This window comes from Ictalurus punctatus, chromosome 13, assembly GCF_001660625.3.
Source record: "Ictalurus punctatus breed USDA103 chromosome 13, Coco_2.0, whole genome shotgun sequence".
Lineage (NCBI taxonomy): Eukaryota > Metazoa > Chordata > Actinopteri > Siluriformes > Ictaluridae > Ictalurus > Ictalurus punctatus.
Window position 1 is genome coordinate 22,027,401 of NC_030428.2, and position 27,182 is coordinate 22,054,582.

The 27,182-nt window shown below is 41.2% G+C and overlaps 1 protein-coding gene across 14 annotated transcripts in view; it reads left to right on the plus strand.

Annotated features, from left to right (window-relative positions):
* Positions 1-26,228, plus strand: part of ebf3a (EBF transcription factor 3a) — a 99,188-nt gene extending 72,960 nt beyond the window's left edge. For 4 of the 14 annotated variants that reach the window (XM_017484175.3, XM_017484176.3, XM_017484178.3 and 1 more), the window contains exons 10-16: positions 169-295; positions 13,836-13,924; positions 18,742-18,807; positions 19,526-19,691; positions 20,333-20,533; positions 21,206-21,403; positions 23,296-26,228. In XM_017484175.3, the coding sequence (XP_017339664.1) occupies positions 169-295; positions 13,836-13,924; positions 18,742-18,807; positions 19,526-19,691; positions 20,333-20,533; positions 21,206-21,403; positions 23,296-23,327 (879 nt within the window). In that variant the 3' untranslated portion in view covers positions 23,328-26,228. The remainder of the gene's footprint in view (positions 1-168; positions 296-13,835; positions 13,925-18,741; positions 18,808-19,525; positions 19,692-20,332; positions 20,534-21,205; positions 21,404-23,295) is intronic. The other 10 variants (XM_017484182.3, XM_053684836.1, XM_017484183.3 and 7 more) reach the window with 4 other exon arrangements.
* Positions 26,229-27,182: the final 954 nt, after the last annotated feature.

The following is a 27,182-nucleotide window of genomic DNA, read 5'->3' on the forward strand; positions in this document are numbered from 1 at the left end:
TCTGAACTTGGCCCAACCCATGCTCCATTCTCTGGATATGTTGGGAAGCGGAAGGATGACAGACTAATTTAGCATCCAAGTCGTAATTGGGTTTAGTAGCTAACATAGTTAGCATGCGATGGAAGGTTGGCACGGTGCTAACCGTTTGTGCCCACTGTTCCTTGACAGTTGATAACGCCCCATGCTATCCGAGTGCAGACTCCACCCAGACACATCCCCGGGGTCGTGGAGGTCACTCTGTCCTACAAGTCCAAGCAGTTCTGCAAAGGAGCGCCAGGACGATTCGTCTATACCGGTGAGTGTGAAAGGAGGAACTTTCATCCTTATGCTTCTTTCTTTCTTCCCTTCTCCTGAGGAAATATTGCAAGCTGACATCCATTTCTTTCTCTTTCTATAACTCTGCCTCTATGTACCTGCCTTTCCGTTTCGCTCATGCTCTCCTGTTCTTCTCTCTCTTCTCCTGTCTTGTCTATTTCTCCATCCTTCTCTGGTTCTTGCTCGCCCGGTTGCAATGTTGAGCGCAGGGAAATCGTGTGAAAATGAGCTGGGCTTGCTCACTATAAATCCCGCTTCCTCTTTCTTTCTCTCGCTTTCCCTCTCTCCATTTTTTCCTGTCTGTAACCTTATCCTTACTCTGTTGGAGTGGTGAAGGGGGCAGCTGCCAGCTCCTGTTAATCTCAAACCATTACAACACGTCCTCTCTCCTTTCTTCTGAGCGTAAATACACCCACCTCTAATGCACACGTTACCAGCACTGTGTGTCTATGTATGTGCGTGTGTGTGTGTGTGTGTGTGTGTGTGTGTGTGTGCTTGTTTGTCTCATATACAGAGCAAGCAAGGTCAGGGTGTATGGAAGATTGTGTTTGTAGTCCTTAGTCAGTAGAGTGTGTGTGTGTGTGAGTGTGTAAGGTCTAGCTAATCTCTTCCTTAGTGTGGCTGATAGTGGAGGTGATGTGGTCACTCCATACTTGACCTGGAAGCTCAGTATCAGATCCCAGACCGAGCGGGACAATGAGATAATCATCAGGAATTAGAGCTCAATTGTGTGTGTGTGTGTGTGTGTGTGTGTGTGTGTTGGTGTGTGTATGAGAGAGAGAGAGAGTGAGAGTGAGTAGTGGGGGTTGGTGGGAGTTGTTTCGTGGGACACCGGGTTCCTTCAGGGGCAGCTGTTCCCCTTTCCTGCCCCAGTCTGGGCCGTTTAACCCCCCTGAGCAGGGCCAGACCACAGGCCAACAAGCCTTTGAGATAATGAAACTCTAGATGGGGGAGCTGCCTAATACCAGGCCTGTTATATGAGCTCTGACACTAATGTCTGCTCTACAGACCTGACAAACTTCCTGAGCCTTTCACTTAGGCCCATGTGCTAATACTTAGAGCTTGAAATGGTGACAAGTCAAATTCAGATATTTCTCCTCATTATGTCAGTTTCTAACTGACATTTTTTTTTCTAAGCTTAATATCAATATAAATATATACATAAGATGAAAGATTACAAGCACATATATAGCCGTGCTGTGGCATAAGAGAAATAAAACACTTCAGGGTGGTAACAACGACCTTTCATGCCACACCACCATGATGTTGATTATTTTCCTAGAACATGCCTTGTCATTTTTTAGTCCTTATGTAATAACTATATAATAAGCGTATAATAATCATATACGTTGAGTATTTGCTAAAAATATATACTAAAATATGGCCTTATGCCACTCACCAGGAATATAAAAATAGAACATATAACAGAAACACTCTGTGAATAAAAGTGGGAAGTTACACTCTCCATGCCTGAACCATGTCATTGTTATTCTTAAGAGAAAGATTAATGAGATAAAGTCAAATAATAACATCCATATGCACCAAAGTCACCAGTTCAGAATTAATAACGTTTAACAATCATAGCTACATTTGTTAATTCATCAATTATAGTTCTTATGAGGTTAGGGTTATGACAGTTTGTTTACCTCGACATTCGCATCTCTTCCGTGTTCCCCCTCTCGGTGTATGTATTTGTTTCAGTCAGGAGAGTTACCGATCACAACAGATGACCTGCACTTCGAATTAGTTCATAAATGGCTGCTTTGAACAGAGAATCGTAGGTGGTCGTAGTAAAAGCTTTTGCAAAAGTGTTGTGTAGTGTGTGTGTGTGTGTGTGTGTGTGTGTGTGTGTGTGTGTGTGTTTGCCAGTCTAAGTGGAATAATGGCTGGCTATTCTAGAGGAATTAGAGAAAATGAACATAAACAGTCCTCAAGTGCTTTATGGCTGCATGCAATGGATGCTGACTGCCATTCATTATTTGGGGAGGCACATTCCCCAACACCCAACACCGCCCCCTGCCCCCCCCAAATACCGCTTGTTCAGGAAACACACACGTGCACACACACACACACACACACACACACACACACACACACACACACAGCTCTTACTGCTTTCATGCATTGTACCAAGTACAGAACCCAGTACTATTTTTTTGGTTAAAGATTTTCCCATTTCTGATATACAGTAATAATCAAAATTCCCTTGTGATGAGACATAGAAGATCATACTAAAGTTGTCCTTATAAATGCTTTCTTCCATTCTAAGTGATATGTAGAAACATAGAAACATGCCGTCCATACTCTACAAGTGTGTTAGATAAAGATTAGCTGGAAAAAATCCTTAGAGTATCACTTTAAGGAACTTTTTAACAGCGGAGTAATATCGGAAAATATGTCTAATCCGATACCCTGTATTACATCAGCCCATCCGTAGATAGTAGTGTTAAATTTTGATTCCTAAAGGTCCTTCACACTCACTTAGATTTACGCTGGGTCACCAGAAACAGCGCACTACTTTAAGAGTCGATAATTCTTCTCCATCATGTCAGCGCAAGCCACCTGTCTGAGAGGTCAACCTTCCTTAAGCAAATGACTCCAGTCTGGCTTTAAAAGGCAGGCCGTGTCCTCGCACATTCCTCGTCTGTCTCTTCCTCTCATTTTCTCTCTGACACTTCAAGCAGAGCGTTGGGGTCAGCAGTGAAATGATACCCGCTGGATGCTCAAAGTGTAGCAGGCCAGGCAGAGCACAATAAAACCAGGATACGACATCGGAGTAGACCGTAAGGTCACACAAACACCGAAAGTGTGTAAGCGCTTTATGATCTGCGAGTCCCTCGTCTAAAACAGAGTGTCATTTAATACCCACCGTCCACGGATGCAGAGCCAGTATGTGTACGTGCAAGCGTTTGTGTTTGTTTTGGAGTGTGTCATGCTGTGTCTATATATGTGTATGAGGTTATTTACAACCGCAGGCTCCAGGAGTTTATTGGCTTTGCTGCTTCTTGCTCTTCTTCAGCTCATACCTTTGTATCCTTTAAAGATCTTCATGTACTGTGATTTTTCTTACCTGCGTCACCTTGTTTGTTAGCATGTTTTGGTGGCGTCCGAGACCTGTATCAGTTATCCATTGATCAGGTGCCGTGCTGAACAGCCTGTCAGAGCGACAGACGTGTTTGTCCTCCTGTCAATAGCAGTCATTCGAAGAAGCTTCACAGGCTGATCATGCAATTTTGAAAAGCCTTGTCCAGATGTTCCCTTTAAGCTTCTCTATTGGATTTGACAGACTGTCCTATTTATAATTTTTTTTTTTTTTTTTTTTAACTTTCTTAACCATGTAAGGGATTTAAAAGGTAAACAGTGTTCATTTAAACAGCCAGTATCCTGTCTGTGTATTTATGGGATTACATATACAGACCTTTTGCGTTTAATCTTAAGACACACATCCCGTTCTCTCCCAGTCATCCAAGAGAAAAGAAGAAATAGTTTGGATGGTAGGTGAGATGGAAGAAGGGCTCATGAGCACCCTGGCAAATCATTTATAGCAATGACAGCAATCATAAATATAGCTCAGCATTGGACTCTAATTGCATCAAAGCCATTGCTTTCTATTTAGGTATTGCATGGTCACTGCGAGAGCCTGGCCTCAACGCTCTACTGGAGCTGAGAGAAAAGAGGTGAGATAAAGAAAGAGAGAGAGAGAGAGAGAGAGATGTACCACTGGAGCTCTCACCCCGCTGGACTATTTGTCCTAATCAGTGACACCCATTTACCAGAATTGCTTAAAATGAACTATACCTCATACAGAAATCGTACATTTACCGGCCACCATTTATCACACGGAAATTGAGGGCCGGTAAACTTTTCCTTTCCTCCGATGGGATTGTAGACATGCATCAAAATGTTAAAAAATGATTGGTGAAGGAGAGCTGTCACCCATTTATCAGGGCCAAGGAACATTATTTGCTAATTTCCCAACCTGCTGCGTGACAGGGTGCTTCATCTTTGGACCCACAGTGACCGCCACGGCCCCTTTCTGTTATTAGTTCAAGTCAAGCATTTTTTTTCTCTCTCACTCTCCTTCCCTCTCTAACTCCCCCTTCATTTTTTTGGCTGCCTTTAACAAGAGCCATTTGTCTATCATACACCTTCTCACGATTCCATTCGAGAAGACGTTGACCAAAGGCCACTCTCTGTATCTCAGAGGGTCTGGCTCTCCTGGCCTGCTCATTGGCCAGTGGCTCTGATAAATCACAAAGTTTCCTCGTCAAGGTGAAGGTATTGACTCGGCTGCGCCAAAACTGACAAAACGCACTGAGAAGGAGACAGCCATTCATCATCCGCCAAAGAGGACAAAAGGGTCGTCTCGCCACTTCACTCTGCAACACTGCCACACACTTCAATTGACCTGGCACATGCAAACATCCAGAAACACACAATTACTGGCACCAAACCCAGTCCCTTTATTAGAGTAATTACTGAAAATTAAAAGCTATTAAAAACAGACATGACCATTTAGAACCCTGTCAAACTTCAGCCCTGCTGGAGAGCCTTCTGTCTTTAAGTTGTTCTTGGACACGATCTGATAGAGGTCCTGGTTTCATCGCTGCTCCGGCATGAACAATACACATGGCCGGAGGTGAAGGCAGAAAGATGGGAGACTGGCAGTAAATAAACTCTTTAAACGGTGCCACATGAAACGCCTTATCGCTGGAAGATCAGCGGGTGATTTAGAAGAAACTATCGGTGCATCAACCTTTCTCCACCCTCAAACTGGATCAGATAGAGCTACTCTTTCTCTATCTTCTCCCCCACATACACACACTCATGGAGAAATGTACTGTAGTAATCAGAAGCTGGACGATTATGTAATCAGTGCCATCTTCGTCACACCCCTTCATCCTCATGAAAAGAAGCCAGCAAGATGCCACCTCCACTTTATTCTCAGGGTCTACAAGACTTGATCTGCAAAAGATCATTGGAAATGGGGAGTGGGGGCAGGCGTGGGGGTAGGGGGGTGGGGGGGGGGGGGGGGGGCTGAGATTTGGATCACCCCCCCCCCCCCCCCCGTTTATTACAGTCACTTTAATATATAGTGTATATAATATAATATAATATACTAAAGCAGAATTCCGTTATCTTTGGAACTACACAGTCCCTGACTTAAAATTCTCTCATTAAAGAGCAAAAAAAACAAAAAACGTTTTTGATATAATTGGTAGCACTGGTTCTTCTTTGGCCTTTGCAATTTTTTCCTGTTTCTGCCTGCTTTAAATAGATTCGCCCTTACTAAGTCACGCGCATTAGTTGTGCTCCAGTGACCAGAGCATTTTCTGATGGATGACTCACACGTTTTTCTCCTCCCATCCTCTTCTCCTTTCTACACCCCTCACCTATCCAGACCTAGGCATCGTATCTTTTTCCAGCGTAGCTTTTATTTATAGATTAATGCTAAAAGCTACAACATATTTACAGCTAAAACAAACTTAACTCATCTTGATCAAGGAAGAAAAAAAAAAGAAAAGTAGCCATAATTTAACGGACCCATTGATTTTTTATTTTTTTTGCAGTTTGCCCATGTATTGATCTTTTTTCACAGTATTAATTTGGACATGAAATTATCTAAGTCTGATTTCATTTAGCATCGTTTGGCTGTTAAGGCATAAGGTGTGTTTCTGTTGGTGGTAGTTAAAAGTCAAACATCTGTGTAAGAAAGAAGATAGAAGAGCAGAGTGGACAGTGGTCAAAGGTGGGGTGTGTGTGGGGGGGCTGGGTGGGTGCTTTTTAATTTTTAACCCTCCTTGTTATAGAGATAGACTCGAAATGTAATTTGTGTCAGTGGAATAAAATATGAAAGGGCGCAATGGTCTGGAGAAGAGTGGCTTTCTGTCTCTGTCCAAGCTCTAGGAGTCTTCTCCAGCCTTCCATCCATTCCCACTCCAATCATCATGCCTGTATCGGTTCAAAGTTCATGAAATTTCTATGAGCATTGATCTGTCACCATTGATTTTTTTTCCCCACCCTTCCCTCTCCCACCCACCTCTGAAGATCTTTGAAATTTTAATTTCCGGAGCATCTGAATTTCTTAGAGATGGAATAGCTCCTTCTGAGATAGATGGCAATAAAATGAAGTTAGCGCCTGGGCGAAGAGAACGCGAGCCTTGAATTCTGGGAGAAATTTTCCTCTCACATCTGTGTGTTTTTTGTTTTGTTTTGTTTTGTTTTCAAGTAGGCTCTGCTTTTGAATGCTACCAAACCAGCAGCTTAGCTTTTTTTATTTGTTGTTGTTGTTATTGTCGATACTCTATCTCTATATCTACCAGGCTGGCCACGAGAAACATTTTCCACAATACCTCTTTGTATGATGCAGAGTGTGATAATTGCAGCCTATCACTCTTGTTCCTCATGCTGTTTTTTTTTTTTATCCACCTGGCCCACTTTATTCAGTTAACAATCAGCGGCTCATTTCATAAGCGCCTTCTGATATAATCAGTATTGGCGTCTTTCTGCTGAATTGGGGGTGTAAAGCACTTGTCAGCAAATAACACTTTTTCACTGAAATCGCGAACCCCCTCTAGAGGCACGGCCTCGCATTGAACAGTGTGATTGGGCTTGCCTTCATTTTTATATGACATATTTTATACTTTATATTACATCTCATTTTTCTGCATACAACATCCCTGCTCACTCTCTCTATATCTCTCAGCCTCATATTCCATGTCTCTGTTTGGTTTGACAGTAACAAATGTCTCATTGCTCAGCGTAGATTATATGTCTGGGTCCGCTCAATGAAATTATAATTACAGTGGTGGTCTGTTTTTGCGAAGAGGAAACTAACTATATTATTACAGGCATATGGTTAGAAGGGATATATGCGTTATTATGAGTTGAAAAACTGAATTGGTTTAGCAAATGAATCCTGCGGCTTGTTTGGAACCAAATGAATCTTTTCCTGTTTTTGTTATGCCAGCGAGGGATTGGAGTAAATGAAAGCTGTGCTTTTTCTTTTTTTTTTTTTTCTTTTTTTTTTTCTCCCCCCAATCCTCCGTCTGTCTCACTTCACCTTCCTTCCTCCACTGGGCTGGAACGATGGCTGTTCGGTATTAAAAGATGCTTCCTGTCTGTGCTTTGTTGTTTCCTTAACGTTTGCACGTCTTAAATAGAAGAAGGTGGGGGAGATATAAAGACAGAAAGAGTGAATAAGAGGAAAATAAAGAAAGAGAGAAAGAGAGAGAGAGAGAGAGAGAGAGAGAGAGAGAGAGAGCATACATTTGTCACAGGCACTACTGTCCGAGCTCATGGTATTTCATGCCTGTTTTAAACGGCCGTCCTTTGTTCCCTTGAGAAAGCTCTCTCCACTCTCACTATCACAGAGGCACAGCGCTATACTGAAACTCTCTCTGAACTGTAACCTCTCTCTCTCTTCTTGCTCTTTTCTTGCTTTCCCTTTAAAGCCCCTCTTTTCCTTCTTACTGATTTGGGTTATGGAGGGAAGGAAAAAAAAATCATGTGTGTGGTGGGGGTAAGACTTTTTGATGGTGTAGGTGGAGCAGAGATAAGCTCAGAGCAGTTAAGTATAATTAGACAAAGTAATAGCAAGCAACAGCAATAAAGCCACTCATTATCTTGTGCAAAGATATAGCCTTATCATAATAGGCCATAATGTGGGCGTGGAATGCCAGTCGAGAGCCCCCTGTTTTCGCTCATGTTTGTTCAAAGGAGCACAATTACACCAGCGTCTACTTATCAAAGTTATCCCCCTCTCTTTTTTTTGTTCTCTCTCTCTGTATGATCACTTTGTTTCTTTGGATCTGAGCGCTCCAAAAAATGTGAGTCACTCACAATCTGCTGTGAAAAAAAAAAAAAAAAACTCCCGACAACATCACTATTAACGATTTGCAAAATTCAGTCATACGTACTGATAAAATTCACAGCAAAATAATAAATAAATAAATAAATATATAAATAAATAAAAGCATGCCTACAGCTTGCAGAAAACAGCTGACAAAGCCTGAAAAAAAGCAAGCACCACTCGATTATTTCCGGGATTTCTCTCACGACGTTGTCGCGCTTTGTTCCGTCATTGACTTCATTCTGTCGTCGATCCCGAGTGCCATTAACACTGTCGACATTTTAGATCACATCACCTCGCTACGTTTGAGCCATGTTCTTCACACGCCCGAATCTGACACATGACTGACAGCGCTTCCCTTTCGAATATTTTTGGATTGTCGTAATTCTTTTCCGCACACTTTGGTCTTAAATTTCGTAACTTCAAGTTGCCGTGTGGTCTGATAATTCATCAGGATTTACGGCAGACGTGTCACTTTCTTACGCTGTTATTGTAGAACGGCTGTGTTATTCGGGAAAAAGAGGCATGTCAGAGATATGTATCTTCTGGCGTGTAAGGTGTCAGACGTGAGGGATGACAATGTACAATCTGGGAGAACAAGGTCAAAGCACTCCATCTTCAAATATACAGATGTCCTGCTCAGATGCACACATATAAAGACATGCTCATGCATATACACTCATATTCACTCAGATAGACATTTTGAAATGGTCCTGTTTTTAGATTTCTTTTTCATTTGCGTAAATTACAATTGAAAAAAAAAAAAAAAACAAACAAAAAAAAACCTCAGAGCAGGGACCAAATGTTAAGAGGGCACAACACTGAGTGGCTGTCTAGCATTTGGGATTTGAACTTACATCTTCTGAGCTCTGTATCTTATAAACCAGAACTGAAAACATAACATCTAAACACAATATTGTGATCTAGGCAGCTTGAGATTTGTCATCTGTCAATGTCAAGTCAGAGCTCTTCTGTTTTCTGTCCTCTTTTTCACAGTAAAATCTGCTAGCTCATTAGCAGACACAACTCCCTCTTTCCACTGGAGCTCTGTAGATCGTGAGAGTGCTGCGAGCGATGCCTGCCTCGTTTGATTTAACAAGCTCATTTATGCTTGTTAGCTAAGCAGCACTTTCCCGCTTCATTCTGGATGGATAGAACAAACAAACAAAACAAAAAAAAAGAGATGAGAAATGAAGATGTAAGCGAAAGCCCTTAGCCACTGACAGATGCCAGGCCGCCAATCAGACACGTATATACGTATATACTATGTATACAAACACTTAGCCCCTCATGAGCCTTGAAACAATGGTGTCTGTGGTCTCTCTCTCTCTCTCTCTTTCTCTCTCTCTCTCTGTTCCTTGCTCTCTCATTATCCGTGAGGTCAGCGAGCTGCATTGGGAAGAAGCAGATAGATCAATACAAATTATCCTTGAGCAAACCCTTGCTGACAGGCTGAATTGCAGCATATGTTTACCCAAAATCGGGCAATTTATCTTAATATCAGCAGTGTAATGCGGGACAGGTGAGAGGTCAGCCACTCTCTCCACCTCATAATTACCCGCCTCCAAAACAGGAAAGTGCTATTGATTGGCTGAGCCCAGGGCAAGGGGCTGGCGCAGAGCCCAAGAGGAGGGGTCACAGTCCGGCCTGGTTCAGATAGTCCAGCATCGTTTCAGTGACTGGAGCATGTCTGTGTGTGTCTATGTGTGTGTGTGTGTGTGTGTGTGTGTGTGTGTGTGTGTGTGCATGAGAAAGATTGTGAAGGTTTTATATTCCCACTGTACTCTGAGTAAGTGGGTGGATGTGGTGTCATCTATAGGCGAGCAAGAGAGAACGAAAGAGAGAGAAAGAAGGAGGTGGAAATCTCTCTGGTTAAGCTGTTATTACTCAATTTGTCCTTTATACTGTATTTCTGAGCATTTCTCAGCAAAGGAAAGAGACAGAATGTGTATGTGTGTGTAGGAGCTAAAACGGTCTGTATTCGTGATGTAAAGGGCTGTCTGGAGGTTAACATCACTGATTTTTTTTTCTCCATCTCTTTTGTCAGTCAATAACACTTTGAACACTCACTGTAACGCCTATTAACGTTACTTAATAATAAAAATAATTTTGAGGAGACATAATAACATCTACTTCAGTTGGGGTTTCTTTAACATGGCGTACTCGTTCTGCAGGTGTGTGGGTGCGTGTGTGTAGCAGTGAGGTGAGAGATGGGTGTCAATGAAGGATCCCGTGACCTCTTCAGTGTCATTAGCATCAGATCAATAAGTGATGTGCATTTATCTCCATCAGAATGCATCTATTAAACCATAGACACTGTCACAATCTCATCCCTATAAGTCTATGCATAAGTGTGTGTGAAGCTATGCAGTGTGTTTTACCTTTTACTTACCTTGTATTTACACTCGTACCACTATTCCTGAACATTGTATGACTGGAGCTGGTGCAAGTGTCAGGTGCAGTAGCATTGCTGTAGTCTTTAAACATTATGTACAAGTAAATGCTGTACAAAATTAAACGGTGCTACTCGTAAGTGTTCCTATTCCCCCATTGCCATTCCAGATCTAAAAACCAGCATGTTTCTCTGACAAATCTGGTGTAGCAACACATACAATACATATACAGGCATTAATTGCATACTGTACATAAAGAGTAACCTTTTATGGTATTATAAATGAGTTTAAATCTGACCCTATGAGCACAGATTGAAGATAAACTGGATTTTACATCAAATGAACCTGTACGCACATCAGCAGTGCAACTGGTACTCTCTCACCTTCACTAACGTCTAGAGAAGATAGAGAGGAACAACTAGCGAGTGCAGGAATGGAGAAAGAGAGAGAAAGACAGACCGAGAGACACTGTGAGAGTTACATCGTTGCAAGAGTCATGTCATGTAAAATCAATATAGCCGATCAATGCTGTATTAACAAGGCAGCATCTTATTTCTCATTCCTATGTGACACTGGCTTCAACCATGCATGATGGCATGTCAAATAGCATCACGCCTGTCAGTCACATGGACACACACACACACACACATATACGTGTGTACAGTGCTTGCATGCTTAGAGATACAGCTGTGGCAGATATCGATCATTAGCCCCCACACTTAGATGTAATTGTGCCACTTCATCATAAAGTCGACCAATTATTTTGAGGAAGTTCTTGTCAGTGGAAGTTTCAGCTACTCTCTGCCTTTCCAGCATACATACTGGGTAGTGAATAAAGATAGGAACAAGGAACAGTTTCCGAAACCCTTCATAGTGTCAATATGATGTTCACTATAGTATGGTCCCAAAGTCTACATTATTATTATTATTATTATTATTATTATTATTATTATTATTATTATTATGACAATTACTGAAGACTAATTCAACATTTTGAATTTTAATTGCTACGTAATATTCAACGATGTGGTCTTCAAAATTTTTCTTCATTTTCTCGCCAATGTGGTCATTTAGCAATTCATTTCGCAGTTAGCAAGCTGGTGCTATTAGCCAGCTCTCCCTATCATGCAAGAAATACCAAAAGAGAAGGGTGAGCGCTAACATGTGCTTCCTCTGAGACACCTCGACAGCCAAGCCAAGCACATCGTTTCAAACTGTTGCTCATACTGCATGACACACTCGGAGGAAAGCGCTTTCCACCCTCTTCCGCATACATGAGATCAGAGACGCCCACGATTGGAGAGTGTCACTGGGATTAACACGAGATAGAGACTATGCCATCCCTCCTCCTACAGAGAGCATGGACACCATTCCTCTAAAGACTCCTGGCCACAGATGTCTATGGCATCGCTGGGATTCGAATCATGGTCTGATGATTAAAAGGCGATTGCTGAGAACTATATATTTCAATCATTTCAAAATGATATAAATAGAAATCATTGTATGAAACTTGAACTGGTCTCGATCATCCTACGCCATTTCCATACATGGTAATGATTGTTTACTTTTAAATGGAAGTTTACATACGGTATAGTATGATTTAGTCCACTCATTATACAAATACCTACAGAAGCTATTGTCTCTCACAGTATAGATACGTTGATTTCATTTCAACGTTACTGTTGTGTTTCAACATTTGAAAACAAAAAAACAAACAAAAAAAAACAGTTTAGTCCACTAATCATATGGCTGGCGGTTCGATTCCTGGCCCACATGAGTCCACATGCCGAAATGTCCTTGGGCAAGACACTGAACCCCAAGTTGCTCCAAGTTAGTGCCTTGCATGGCAGCTCTGCTACCATTGGTGTATGAGTGTGTGTGTGAATGGGTGAATGAGACCCAATGTAAAGCACTATATAAGTGCAGACCATTTACTACATTCTGTTATTGCTCCGCTTCCTCGTTTGATCAACAGCCTGATAATCAATATGAACCTCCTACTATTCAGAAACACCAGGAACTTCCCAGTCTTTCTGAAAGTTCATATTAGACAGCTCTCAGAAGCTCTTCTGACTGGGATAACATTGTTGCCTTTACCTGACTATATCTATTTTTATATCCAATAACGTTTTACCTGCTCAGCTTGCATGTTCCGGCTGCTTTCTCCAGTCTGTTTCCTTTATTTTATTTTTATCTTTTTCAGTGGAGGAGAGTGGTAATAGACCTCCGGCAGTTCCTCTAAAGCTTGTTAAACACAATGTGTGCAGTTGCAGCGAGTTGAGATTATGATTCATGCACTTGTATATGTGGCGGCCCTGGCCTCTGATTTATAACCTGCCCTGTTCGTACTCAAAATTACAATTTTAGAAGGAGGAGGCTCGCTGTGTATGTGTGTGTGTGTGTGTGTGTGTGTGTGTGTGTGTGTGTGTGTGAAGACAGAGAGAGAGAGAGAGAGAGAGAGAGGAAGAGAGGAAGAAAGATTAATTACTATTTGTGGCCAGCAATTTCACGAGGCTAGCCCAACACAGCTGTAGAATGATGGCGCCCTACATCAGTTTGTAGTCAGCCATTCACAGATTATTAAAGCTTTGCAAGATGAAGTGCACCTCCTGCATGGTTTGCACTCAGGCAATAAGAAGGGGGGAAAGAGAGAGAGAGAGAGAGAAAGAGAGGGATAAATCTGAAAGCAGCAATAGCCAGACATATGTCATCATCAGCCGCTTGCTATAAATCTAGCTGGTGATACAGGAGGAAAGGCCTGATGCAGACTTCAACATACTGACAGCCATGATTGCTGTGTGTTTGCGTGTACATATATGTATGTGTGTATGCGTGTGTGTGTGTGAGAGAGAGACAGAGAGACAGAGAGAGAGACAGAGAGAGAGAGTGGGCTTAGAGTTAGGGGGGTGCTAACCATCAAGCTCTCACACTACCTCATTCATAATGTATCCACTAAGCTCTCAAAATTTATTTGATCAATTACAGCCAGTTTGCTTCAAATAAGCGAGGTGGAGGGGAAAAAATGCCTCCAACATTGTGCTGTGTGTACATGTGTTTATCTGTATACTGCACACTAAAACTAAAGTATGTTATTGTGTTTTATTCAAATGCTCGCACACATCCAGATATTTGCATAGATTTGATGAATAAATGCAATAAACTTTATGTATGCCACATTTCAGTTTGACTGCTAAAGCCGTGTGCGCGCCTGTGAGCGAAACTAACACGCCATGCTTGTTATGTTTTTTATTATTTTATTTTTTTTTGCGGTTTAGCTTTGAACGAGCCAACTATTGACTACGGCTTCCAGAGACTGCAGAAGGTCATCCCCAGACATCCAGGTGACCCGGAGAGGTTGCCAAAGGTCAGTAGAGCTGAGAGAGAGTGAGTGGAAGTGAAAGAGAGAGAAAGCGAATGAGACAGATGGAAAGATGTATATCGTAGAAATTTCAAAATGGGAAGCAATTCAGGATGCCGATGTTAGTACATGCAATCTCTTTTGGCAAGTCATCACGAATCAAATCACTGACACACACACACACCCACACACACACACAGAAAGCAGGCAACCTGCAGACCCCAGTGTTTGAATTCTGCCAGAATTGCGCAAACTTTCAGTGTAGCGAAATAGTTCAATTAAACATTTTTCCACTCCAGTAAGCAGTGGTGATTGTAATCGGAGCAGAGCCCTCTTTCTGATGTGTGATTATTTTGCTCTTGTTTTCCTTTCATTTTCCAAAGCTAGATCCACTTTAATCTTTTGTTTACAAAGCTTTCTGATATAAGTCCAAGCCTTAGCGGGTTAATAAATGAAGCCCAAACGTTAATATCAGCATGCTCTGTGCGTATTTATTTATTTGATTTCATTCTTTTTTTCATTTAAATCGCGCAATTCGAGTGCTTCATGAGATGTTCCCATGACACATCTTGCCATCTCCTAGTTTGGATGTATGACATAAAATAAAAACGCCAAAGAACAAAGCAAAAAGAAAAAGAAAATCTGATCATTCTTTGCTTATTCATTCTGATAAATGTATTTATCGCCCCATTTGGCTGTGATCAGCTCCAAAACATGTTCATTTCCCCTCTGAGCCCAAGCACTAAGGGCTGGGCCCTTTCATAATACCACATTAAGATATTATTTTGTACCCAGTTAATGGGCGCTCAGTGAGAGCTGACCACCGCTAAAAGTCTAATAACAGCTATCATACAAATATCTATTAAAGCCCAGCATGGGGGCACGGGTGCTATCATTAAGACGAGCCTGGCTGCTTTAAGCACAAGCACGACTAGCCTCGTGTCCCACAGACACACACACCAAGCTAAGCATCCCCGAGCAGAGCCAGCCCACGCCACATGATGTGTTTCAATTACACTTGGCTCTCTCCCTCTGTGGAGAGCAATATCTAGACAGGAAATCTTGTTCCAGTAAATGCTTTAAACTATCCATTACCAATAAAACAGAACCAGCCAGGCCGCCTCTCCCTGCCTGTACACCCGGCATTTTGTTCCAAACACCATGATGTTCTGCCTTTTGCTAAGCTTCAAAAGACACACTTATATCCATTAGACCTAACTTTTTTAAAAAAAAAGAACCCCAAACAACAACAACAACAACAACAACAAAGTATCGATTTGTCGGGAAAATGCGGTGGGTTTTTTTTTTCTTTTTTTTTTCTCACTCTGGGAAAGTGTAAAGGCAGAAAAAAGCATGCGACGCAGGAAAAGTGGGTGTGAAAGCTTCAGAAGGGGGGCTTTTTCTAATTCAGGTAAACCTTCAACACCAGGGGCCTTCGGCGCAAACCGATTGCCGAGAAGAGATGGATTCTAGCAGCTCCAATAAACAACATAAATATTTGATTTTGGCTTTTAATGGACCCAAATGCGGAGTTCAGCGGCATGTAAATGAAAGTGCCAAGTGATTTATCATAGTTACGGCAGCCGTCTGCTCGAGGCGGCGAACCCGGTGGGTCACAGCCGGCTCCGCGCAAAGCAGCAATTGACCCTTACACGGATTCGCAATGAGACCATGAGTGTGTGTGAGGGACGGCACTATTAGGGCCAAGACAGGCTGGAGTAATAAGGAGGAGGGGGTTTGCAGGGAGAAATGTAAACCGCGTGTTAGCATTAAGGTGAACGCGTCACACCCCTGTTTTCTCTGCCACTTCAGTGCAGAGTTGATAATACCAGCCTGATATTGATTTCCACTGTGCCTTTTCCCTCTCCACTCTTTCCTCCTGTTGTATGGAATCTACAATGGCCGTGCTTTGACGGGTAATTGTGCTCGGGACAGAAAACCAATACGGCGAGCCTGTATTGCTTTGGATATACACTAATAATGCCACTCCTACGTATGTACGTCGGTAGTGAGAGGGCGCCAAATTGAAGTTTACCTCCCTAATTTTAGATAAGATCAAAATTTGCGCGCTCGATCCCGGGTGAGGGGCGTCAAATGAACATATTTATATACGAAGCTAGGGAGCGAGAATAAAGGCAATATCAGGAGTCAGTCATGTGATGAAGGACGAGATTGCTAAGGGGGGCCTTCGCGCTCACTCTGCTTAGTCTCTCGGTTTGAAAGCGGTTTCGTCCATTATTCTCCATATAGACCAGAGTGAAAAGAGAGAAATAGGAATCTGATTAGATGTTATTCTTTCCGTTTGTGCTTGATCAAAGGATCTTTATTGCGATGATATAGTGCTAACCTGCCTGCTTTGCTCGCAAATTAATGGCTGCCTCGCATCTTGCCATTCCTCTCCCGTTCGTTTCAATCTGGCAAGCACAAATCTATGCCGCTTCCTCCTCAATCTAATATACAAGAAAATTTATTAGAAATGCATTCAAGTCGAGCAATTACCCATGCATTAAAATTCATCTTCTTTCTCTCAGCTTTTTGAAGTAGCTACATCTATTGGGCCCCGTGCTCCTCAATGTATTCATAACCTGAGGCTAGAACTAACAGAATAATTGCTTTACACTTTAGAATGACATTAGCACCTCCAGCCAGCTCACCTCGCCCATCTCCTGCAATGCTGCTGATATACTGTGTACCACTCCAGATATTGGACCGTGATAACAAGAAGAGCCGCGTTTAAATGGTTCACGTCCACGGGCAGAACAGCAAATGCTTGTAATAATAACCGGCCGCATTTGTCACGAAAGCAAGCTTGGGAATCGTTTCGGAGCTTTAATAGTTTCCGTTTAACCTGGAGTCTGCTACGTCTCGGCGAAGGGAGGAAAGAGGAGTCAATTACACTTAGCACGGCGCTCATGAATTTACATTGAAATGCTTCTCAAATACCATTCACCGCTAATAATATTCCCAGCGTGAAGCCGGCAGGCTGAGAGGAACAAAACAAACCCAACCAGTGTCTCCTCCACCAATAGGGGCCTGCTCTCCCGTCACACTCCAACATCGGCCGCTAAATCCGCTTCATTAGCCGAGACACCTTGTAGCTAACAACAGATTAAAGTGGAGAGGAGACATGATTTCCTTAAACTATCTTTACATCTCGTCGGCCTGGGTGCCATATGGACAAGGAGTTCGAGAGAGTCTCACGCAGGCAGGCTTTCGTCTCAGTGAGAGCGGCGGTCTTAATTGTAGTAATCGTCAGGTAACATTGGGAGCGACGTATAAGGAGTCTTGTGATATGACTGGCGGAGATGATGAGTAATTATTAGCACTGCAGAAAAACACTTTATCTCGCTCAGAGAGAGAGAGAGAGAGAGAGAGAGAGAGAGAGATGGAGAGGGGAAGAAAGAGCACAGAGCCGGTTGATGGGACAGGATTAAGACAGCTGGGCCTTTCATTGATTGTACCTGCCGCGTGACAAGTGTAATTCTTTATTTGTATGCAAACTAGATGCATGCAACATGAAGCAGAGACAGCAATTTCTAAGCTAAATGCCCATTTTAAAAGCCACTCATCCGCTCCCTCTTAGGATTAGACAGTGTCTCTATAAAACGTATGGTGCACGCACCAAGAGCCCTGACTTATGCGATTAATCTTGATAAGTACGGATTCAAGATGGCGGCCGTGACTAGGAATGAAGCCAGTCAGCCATGCTAAGAAACAGCGTGTGATTCGGTGAACATGCTAGCAAGATCAGAGCTGAGGTTAGAACAAGCTTGCACATTGAAACAATTTTCAATGAAAAAAAACAACCAAACAAACTCACAAACAATACTGACTGGAAGAGCTCTTGACAGGATATGAAGTTTATTAGAACATAAGATGTTAATCATTCAGTGCAGCAACACCCTCATGGAACATCATCGGCTCTAGAGTTGCTGCATGTAGCAGAGAAGAAAAAATACAATAGGCTAGACCAAGCGAGACGTCCTGGATCAGGGCGGCGTGTTGGCTTGTTGGCAGGCTGGGTGTAATTTTTGAAGGGAAGCTAAGCAGAAAGTTAATCCATGTTGTGCTATAAGTAGGGGGGAGGCATGCAGACATGGATAAGATGGGGTTTGTGGGCACCCAGGTCCCCGGGCGCAGCCTCTCAGGCAGCTCCGCACGAGAACTCATTTATGAAGTCCTTTACAACAGCCAGTGAAAGAGGTTAATTGAAAAATTTCCTAATGCCATTATGAAAGAACTAGATTAACCCGAGCTAATTCACTTTATTGTTCTGAAGAAAGAGGAATTGGCATTGAACTCCACAACAAATTTGGGGCATGAATTAAAGGGTGAGATGTTGTCTTTGAGCACTCTGCCAGTTTAATTAAGATATGGAAAATGACTCATTGTTCTTCGCTGCTAAAGTGGGTGGATTTAGCCGACCGAACGTCGCTCCTGTATTGCTTTATGTATCGCTGTGAGTGTGTGTTTGTTTGTTTAATACCCCATAGGCCACAGCATTTAAAACTCAAGTGCTTACTTTTTATTCATTTAGCTTAGAGGTTACACACCACTTCACTTGCTTTGGCACATGACACATGGTAAAAAAAAAAAAGAAAAGAAAAAGAAAAAGAAGCAGGTCTGAGAAGGAAATCCCTCCTAAAATGACTGTTAATCAAATATGAATTCAATAGAATACATTTATACATCACTAATGTCATAAATAAACCATACTGTAAACACTGACTTGCATGCATGCGCATATATTACACTTTGCATTTCTGTAACTCATTATAGTTTGTGTGTGTGTGTGTGTGTGTGTGTGTGTGTTTACGCTGCAGGAGGTTCTACTAAAGAGAGCAGCTGACCTTGTGGAGGCTCTGTATGGCATGCCCCACAACAACCAGGTAAAATACCCTCTACACCAGTGCATGCTAATGAACAGACCCCCCCCCCCGCCCTCTCACTTTCTGTCTGTCTCTATCTCTCTCGCCCTCCCTCTTTCTCAGTACAGTGGCTGTAATTAAATCAGTGCCTCTCTCCCCCTGCTATGCTCCTCTTTATACATTTCAAAGCTAGCTGCAGGCCATTGTACTGTAGCAGGGTGTCATTACATTGGGAGTGTGTGCTTTTTATTTCTATTTTCTCTCGCTATTTATTTGCGGTTGCTGCACATGGAGCAAAAAGAGGAGTTAATCGCTCACAACATACACACACACACACACACACACACACATACACACATAGTGAGTGGTTGATTTAAATGGGAGAATAACCTTGAACTTGGCCCAAAAGGTGTTTTTCTCAAACACATTCTAGAGAACAGTGCTGTTCAAATGTAGTCGAGAGGGTCTAATACATATTCAAAAGCAACGATCCATGATGTTTCCTTCTTTAGCATGTGGCTTCATGGAAACTGCCCTGAAAACGGCATTAAAATAACAAAAATGAGCAGCTTTGGGTTTTTTTTTTTTGGTTTGTGTTCATTCAAGTAAAGATTGGGCTCATGAAGGCTAAGATATCTTAAAAATTTGGCAAATTGCTTAATAAAATTATCCAATTCTGGTCATGCAAAGTGACTTCATGTACGTATCTCACTCATGTTCCTTTCACTTTGTTGTGTAGGAGATCATTCTGAAGCGGGCAGCAGACATTGCTGAGGCTCTCTACAGTGTACCACGCAACCACAACCAGATCCCGTCTCTCGCTAACACCGCATCCCATGGCGGCATGATGGGCGTCAACTCTTTCGGTAGCCAACTGGCGGTCAACGTCTCCGAGACTTCACAGGGTAATGACCAGGATATATAGCCGTGTTTGAAGATAAGCTGCACAAATATATATATATATATATATATATATATATATATATATATATATATATATATATATATATATATATATATTTGATTATCTATTAGAATAGTACCACTTCCTTGAGGACAAACATTGAACAACATGATAAAATAGCTTACACTGAATAAAAGCTTATGTGCTGGTCATCCAATGTTTGGTTTATTTTATACACCTTGCATAAGGACTAGCTAGCATAAGCACTGGCTTGTTTGTTGGCATACATTGCCTCAGCTTTATCTTCCCTGGCTGAGTGTAGAGTGGATCTCTGGAGGTGTCTGACCCTTTCCACATGTCCTGTTTACTTACATTTCTGAAATTTGCTTTTATTGTTAACATGCATGAGAATATTCAAGTGCAGAGCATGTATAGCACAATGCGTTAAGCCTTGGAAGCAAAAACAGGAATAAAACATGCATACAAATTATGCAGGGAATGCATGTCCAAAAAATGCTTTAAGGCGTCCTGAAGCAAAGTTTCACCAGGATAGAGTGGACAGGAGAGGGAACCTAGATGGATTCTGGATATGAAATCAGAATCATTCTAGTTTCTTCAATGGTGCATTTCTCTTTCCTGCAGTTGGCTACAGCCGTAACACAAGCAGTGTGTCGCCTCGTGGCTACGTGCCCAGCAGCACTCCTCAGCAGTCCAACTACAACACCGTCAGCAACAGCATGAACGGCTACGGAAACACTGGCATGCCCAACCTGGGTGTCCCGAGCTCGCCTGGATTCCTCAACGGTTCATCCGCCAACTCGCCCTACGGCAGTAAGTATCAAGGTAATTACCCCCCTTTCCCCTACTCTGCTCTCCCCCACCTGTGCTCCCTTTCCTTTTGACACTCCTGTTGTTTGTTTGTGTTTGGTTTTGTTTGTTTCTTTCTTTTTTTTTGGGAATGTGTGCTACTGGATAAAAGGAGGGGTGACTCTGGAGGCTGAACACCCAAAACAAGCCACATAGTAATCCAACCAATCAAATAATAACAATAAAAAAACATCCAAAATAACAAAAAACAAAACAAAACAAACAAACACATGAACCAATTGAATAGGCCACTGACACAGAGCAACAAATTCTACCTTAAAAAGCAAAACCTCAAAAAAAGTTTCTTCCTTTTATCGTCAGAGTCGATAAAGACACCTATTATCCAGCAAGTGGCCGAGGCAGGACATCCCATCTCATTCCATCCCAATCCCCATTTTCTCTTCCTTTATTGCATTCGTTTTGTTTGCAAGCAAAAGAATAGCACGCACAACCCTCCCTCACTGAAGAGTGATCATTTCCTCGTATCCATGCTTCCCTGATTTGTTTTCATCCCATGAATATTATTTGAAAAAGAGGCGAGGCCTGGCTCTCTCTGACTCTTGTCTGTTAGGAAAGAAAAGAAAAAAAGAAAAAAAGAAAAGAAAGTGAAACTCTCTCTGAGTGGTGACTATGTTTGCTCTATTGCAGTAGTTCCATCGAGCCCTACCATGGCAGCCTCTTCGGTCAGCCTCTCTTCAAACTGTAGCAGTACACACGGCATTTTCTCATTCTCACCTGCCAATGTCATCTCTGCAGTGAAACAAAAGAGCGCCTTTGCCCCCGTTGTCAGGCCCCAAGCATCTCCACCTCCTTCTTGCACCAGTGCAAATGGCAATGGACTTCAAGGTGAGAGCCGCCTCCCTCCTTTTATGACGCTGCACTGCTGCCTCACTCTTTGGCTCTCTTGAAAATGCCCCTTTTGTTGCTGCCATGCTGCTACTCCAACATGGCTGCCTGTATCAATTATATATGTGTGTGGATGGGTGAATGAACACATGGATGGATGATTTAAAAGGAATTATGCATGCAGGCATGTAGCATGAACATGCACGTCTGGCTTTTATGTCTCAATTTATTTATCTAACATTAATGATTGAGGGGAGTCAAACGTCTCACGAGACTTTGACTCTCAGCGGGTTTGGCACAGTTTGACTGAATATGTGTCCTGTATTACCGGGAAAAGTTTGTATCCGTGTACCAGTGAATTACCAAATCGAGGAACTCTTAACACAACCAAGTCGCTTGAAATGCCATGGCCATTCGACTAATGCATTATTCACCACCTTCTATGCATTTGATCTGAATTGAACATTGTATTCACCAATTCCCCAATGCCTTTAACTGACTTCCCCAGGTGTCCTGGGATCACAAATGAACAAGGCCTGTGTATGTCTGCCATTCACACCACTTGGAATGGATCCTGAATGAAAGATCATTACATTCACAGCCTTGAGAAAGCACAAACAAACGTCATAGAGTCCTCGCCTTTCCTTTGAATATTGTAGCTGGTTAAAAATGTATGCTTTTTTTCCCCCCACTGTAGTTATGAAAACAATGGGTCTTATATGGTGCTTACAGGACGAACGCATTAAGATTTCATAGAAAGGCACTGAGCTTTGGCTTCCTGTGCCAGCAGAGTAAGACATTGTTTTGATGAACACTGTAACGCGAGGCGGTGTTTCAGAAGTCGGCGCGATAACAGAAAGAAACAGTTGTGAAATCCTCGGCAGGACAGCGTCATTCAGCAAATTAACGACTTCCCGAGCCTGTTGAGCCCCGCTTGTATTTCCTCTTCGTCAAGGCCGAGTTGTTTGCTTTGAAAACATGTTTTAGCCATAGTGTGTGCATCCAAGATTAATAATGTTAGAGCTAATGAACTGGGAAATTAAAGTTCATGCTGCTACATGCATCCACTTATTAATATGTGGTTTGCAGAAATTAATGAGGAATGCCATGGCACCGGGTGCTTAGGCAAACTTAAAAGCACTTCAACCATGACTCCACAAAGTAGCTAAAGGATGTTTTTATTTTGAGGGGGTTGGGGGGAGAAAAAATCCAGGCAGTTCACTAGCCACCTAATTGTGGAAATGAGTAGAGTGCTCTCTCTTCATCATGGCAGAGCGACACTCTACAGTGCTTGGATCCTGTGATTTCTTCTTTCTAACTCTTTAGATCTCAAATAAGGAAGGCAGATTTGCAGCAGAATTGCAAACGGCAGCCTTGAACAAGGAAGGAAAGATGGGCGAATATTTCAATTTGGGTAAAGCTGAGAGGAATGCGCGTGCTGGCTAGAGAGCGAAAGGCTCGGCTTGGTGACGTTAGCCGAAGTGACCGTGTTGTTTCTCAGCTGTCAGCATGGACGTTCCCTTGGGAGTCTGGCCTCTCGGATGGCCATTAACAAAACGCTAAAAGAAATCTCACACATGTGGGAACGGGGATACTTTCTCCTCAAAATGTCAGAAAGCACCTCATTTAAAATGGTGAAGGCTTTCCGGCGTGTCTTGTTGGAAAAAAACAAACAAAAAAAAAAACGTCATTCCCGCAAATCCCCTTTTTCCTGATAAAATGTCCGACGTGACAGTCTTTCAAACACAACTTGCATTTTCTTCAACTGTGCCATGCCTTGTCAGTCAAAGTGTTCCTCCAAATGTGACGGAAATACTCTTTCTTTATCTTACATGCAGTATTTATAAATATCTAGGACTAAAATACTTTCTCTCTTTTTTTCCCCTCTGTAGCTATGTCCGGACTGGTGGTCCCTCCCATGTAAATTGCACTTCCACCTCTTGTAAAGCAGCAGCGTCTGTACAGTGAGCCTCGGGGTACGTCACAGAACGTTCTCCTGAAACGACCGGCATCCGTCATGAAGTTATTCAACAACTATGTTTAATTCCGAGGAAGAAAAAAAAAAAAAGAGACTTTGTTTTAAATATTTTATTCAGACTAATGTAAATTGACATGCAAGAAACTTTGTCATGAACATTTTAAATTTATTGACTGAATTTCTTGTCATATTTTCACGTTTCTCTGTCTTGAAGAAGAAAAAAAAAATCACGGAAGGAAAAATTCCTATTTTGTATAAACCTTTCTGGTTTGATCTTGGCTAGATCGTGTTATGTGTGGGGAGCAACATTGTGGATATGCCATTTGAAGAAAACACACTGAAATGTCTCTGAATGTTTCTTTTCGAGTGATGCGCACCCGTCGCACATCTCTATAATGTGAAGTCATTTTTTTCGTTCATTATTCTTTATTTTTTTTTTGTTAGTGTTGTTGTTGCTTTTTTTTTCTTTTTCTTTCTTTTGATTTGTGGTGAGAAAAATAGGGGCCAAGCCAATACTGCAGAGCCAACAAACTGGAAATAACATAACCTAAAACATATGATTTATAAAATGTAAAGATTAAAGTGAATAAGAGTGAACGGGGAGGAACAGGAAAAGGAGATGTTATCATGCATACTTCATCGAAAATGAACTTTGTAACTTATTGTAGGTAGAAATTGTAACTTTGATATCGCAAAAATTCTCTTGCCTTCAACAAGCACACTAACAGAGACGAAATGCTATTGTCTGTTGGTTAAAAAAAAAAAAGAAAAAAAAAAAGAAAAAGAAGGAAAATACTTCCACTGCTAAAGCTTCCTGTAAAGCAAGTGTGATCTGCAATGTTTTTCAACTTTTTGCTAGCACTGTATACTATTGCATTCTTAGGCTACTGTGGAGTCTATGTTTCTTGTACCAGAAAGTTGTCCTTTTACTTCTAGCTCCTTCTTCCCTAATGTGTTTTGTATGTGGTTATACAATTGTAGACTTTTGTGATTTTGCCAAAGTTGTAGCTAAATATTTATACACTTGTCTTGAATTTTTTCCAGATCCACTTAAATATTTAGTACAGAGTTTTATTCCTGCTAAAACAGCTAGGAGTAAAATAGTCTTATACATTGCAACACTTTCACACAAACACTTGCGATCACTAAGGGGTTTTTTGTAACATATCAATTATAAATATTGTATTTATCTTTGAAATTTTTTGTATATTGCTTTCCATTCTTTTATTTGAGCTCATATGTAATGTTTATTATAGCCAATATTGTGATGCAACACAGAATGTTAATGCCAAGACCAGTTGCCGCCATTTTTTTTTGTATCAATAGATTGCAATGTCTATATGTCTTTATTTGTATTTTGTTACATCATCAAAACAATTCCATCCATTTTTTTTAGTATTCAGTTTGTTATTTTGAGGAACAGTCAAATCCATTGTTTATTTTTGTATTCATTTTTAAATTATCTGAACAAATCTTTTTTTTTTTTTTTTTTTTTTTTAAATAAAACCTGTTTGTTGTATAGTCAAATAAATTGTTTGTGACACATGGCTGTAATAATATTAGTAGAATATGTGCATGTCAAGCAGCCCCAGGGGGGAAGATTCAATTGTGGTTGTAAATTTTGTTTTTGTAGAATGTAAAAAGTCATTTTTACATGCCACCCATGCCACATTATAGCTCAACCATGTTTACAGGGAACAAAGGAATAAAAAAAAAAATGAGAGAAAATGTTCTTCTTTCAAAAGGAATCAAAAGAATGGAATGGAAACATACGTGCGTACGTCAGTCACTACTGTTTATTAAAATATGTCGGGGGAAAAAAAAAAACCCTCTGTCCAAGCCTCTAGACTGAATCTCTTGAGAGTAACCTTTCTGCTGTTTTAATACCTACCCATCCACCACAAAGCCAATCATTACCATTCAAATGATCAATGGTGTAAAAAGCACAAGCCTTTTTTTACTAAAATAAAAAAGTGATTATTGTGACCCCTCATCCTTTTGACTATTTTGTCATTCTTTTCTCGATTTTTTTTAAACATTGAATTTGCTGTACTCCCTCAAGTAAGAATGATAATCCAAGGGGAAAAAAAGTAATACAAAGTTAGATTTTTGTATCATATACGTATATGAAGAGCCGAGATTAAGATCTTCTATATTGTACATGTCATTTTGTAATTACGCCATGATACAGCAGCATAGTAGCTAATCATATTAGTTAACCAGTCCTCATAATCCCTTCTTCTTCTCTCCCAAGGAGTTTGATTTGCCTAGCTGTGCCAAAATCAGCAAACAATTCTATTTTCTTTTCTTTTTTTTTTCTTTCATTTGTTTTTTCTTTTTCTTTTTTTTTTGTTGCACTTAACACTTTGTAAATCTCCTGTTGTACTGTTAAGTAGTCTGTTTCACACCAAAAGGGGATGTTCCCTCTTGGCAATCTGCACACAAGTTTCCTTTAGCAGCAGGAAGCAAGGGCAGCTGTAGAAGGGAATGAGTGATGAATGTGCAATGCATTTGCTTTGTGATAGCTCAACAAAGCTTAGCTAAGTGGAGGAACTGGGGAAGTCACCTTGAAAGTGAGAGGAACCCAAGGTTATATGAAGTGTATTTGTGAATATCGTCATTACTGCAACCTGGTTTTGTGTTTTTAGCCTAATTAGACCATGCACTCAGTGTTTTATTGCCATTAGTCTGAAGATTTCAGTAAATTGTAGATTGACTCTGTAAGGAGAAAATACTATTTTTGTTTCATGTATACATTTTTTTATGTTTATGTAAACATTTCTACATTTTACTGTACAAAGATGTTCATTTTACACAATATTTAATTAAAGTATTTCTTGTCTGTGACTGGCTCCTCCCTGAAATCTTTTTTAATCTTCCCCCTTTTCTTGCTTATAGATATTAGTATCATATTCAATCCTTTTTTCTTTTTTTTTTTTTTTTTTGAAAGACCTAAGATGCACGCACAAAAGTGTACAAAATACAACTTTCATACATATGTGTTTTTGATACACCTCCTCACTTTGATATTTCAGTTTCTCTAAACCAGCTAAACAGACGATAGTGGGAGATGCTTAAGTGAGATGAAACATTAATGAAGAAATACTTCTTATACTTATATGTCATTTATACTTTTTTCCCCATACATAACTAACTAACTATCTAATTAACTAGCTACCTAACTAAATGAACAAACAAACAAACAAACATAAAGTTATACATTTATATATGGTTTTCAATGTACTTACATTGAAATTTATATTGAAAATATTTACACACACACACACACACACAAAACACCACTGGAATCACTTCTGGCACAAATCGATATAAAACCTTTGCCATAAAGAAACAGAGCTAGCTAATTCATGTCCATGGACTTGCACTTGTTGCGGCGTGGTGTAGGTGAGAGACTGTAAGGTGAGTTTGGGTGTTTTGGGGTGAGCTTGTGACACAAGGCTTTCATCTTTTCACTCTTGTGAATTCCTGGAAGAAAATGGCAGTCTCGGGGGGAAGCAGCCCTCCTGCTCAGCCCACTGATCCCTGAAGAACAACTGCCATTTCACTTCGGCCTCCCTATGCTAGTTCTTTCTGCCTTGCGCTTGAAACCATCGTTGGTGGATATTTCACTATAAACTGCATGCCTATGGCAACTACGATAAAAGCATACATTTCGTAGACATTAACAAGGCACCATTAGTTGGCCAGACGAACCTCTTCATCTACACATGATGTGAATTACAACCTACAGGCACACATGGGGTTTGTCACTCATCCATGCTTCATTAGCTAACTAGAAGC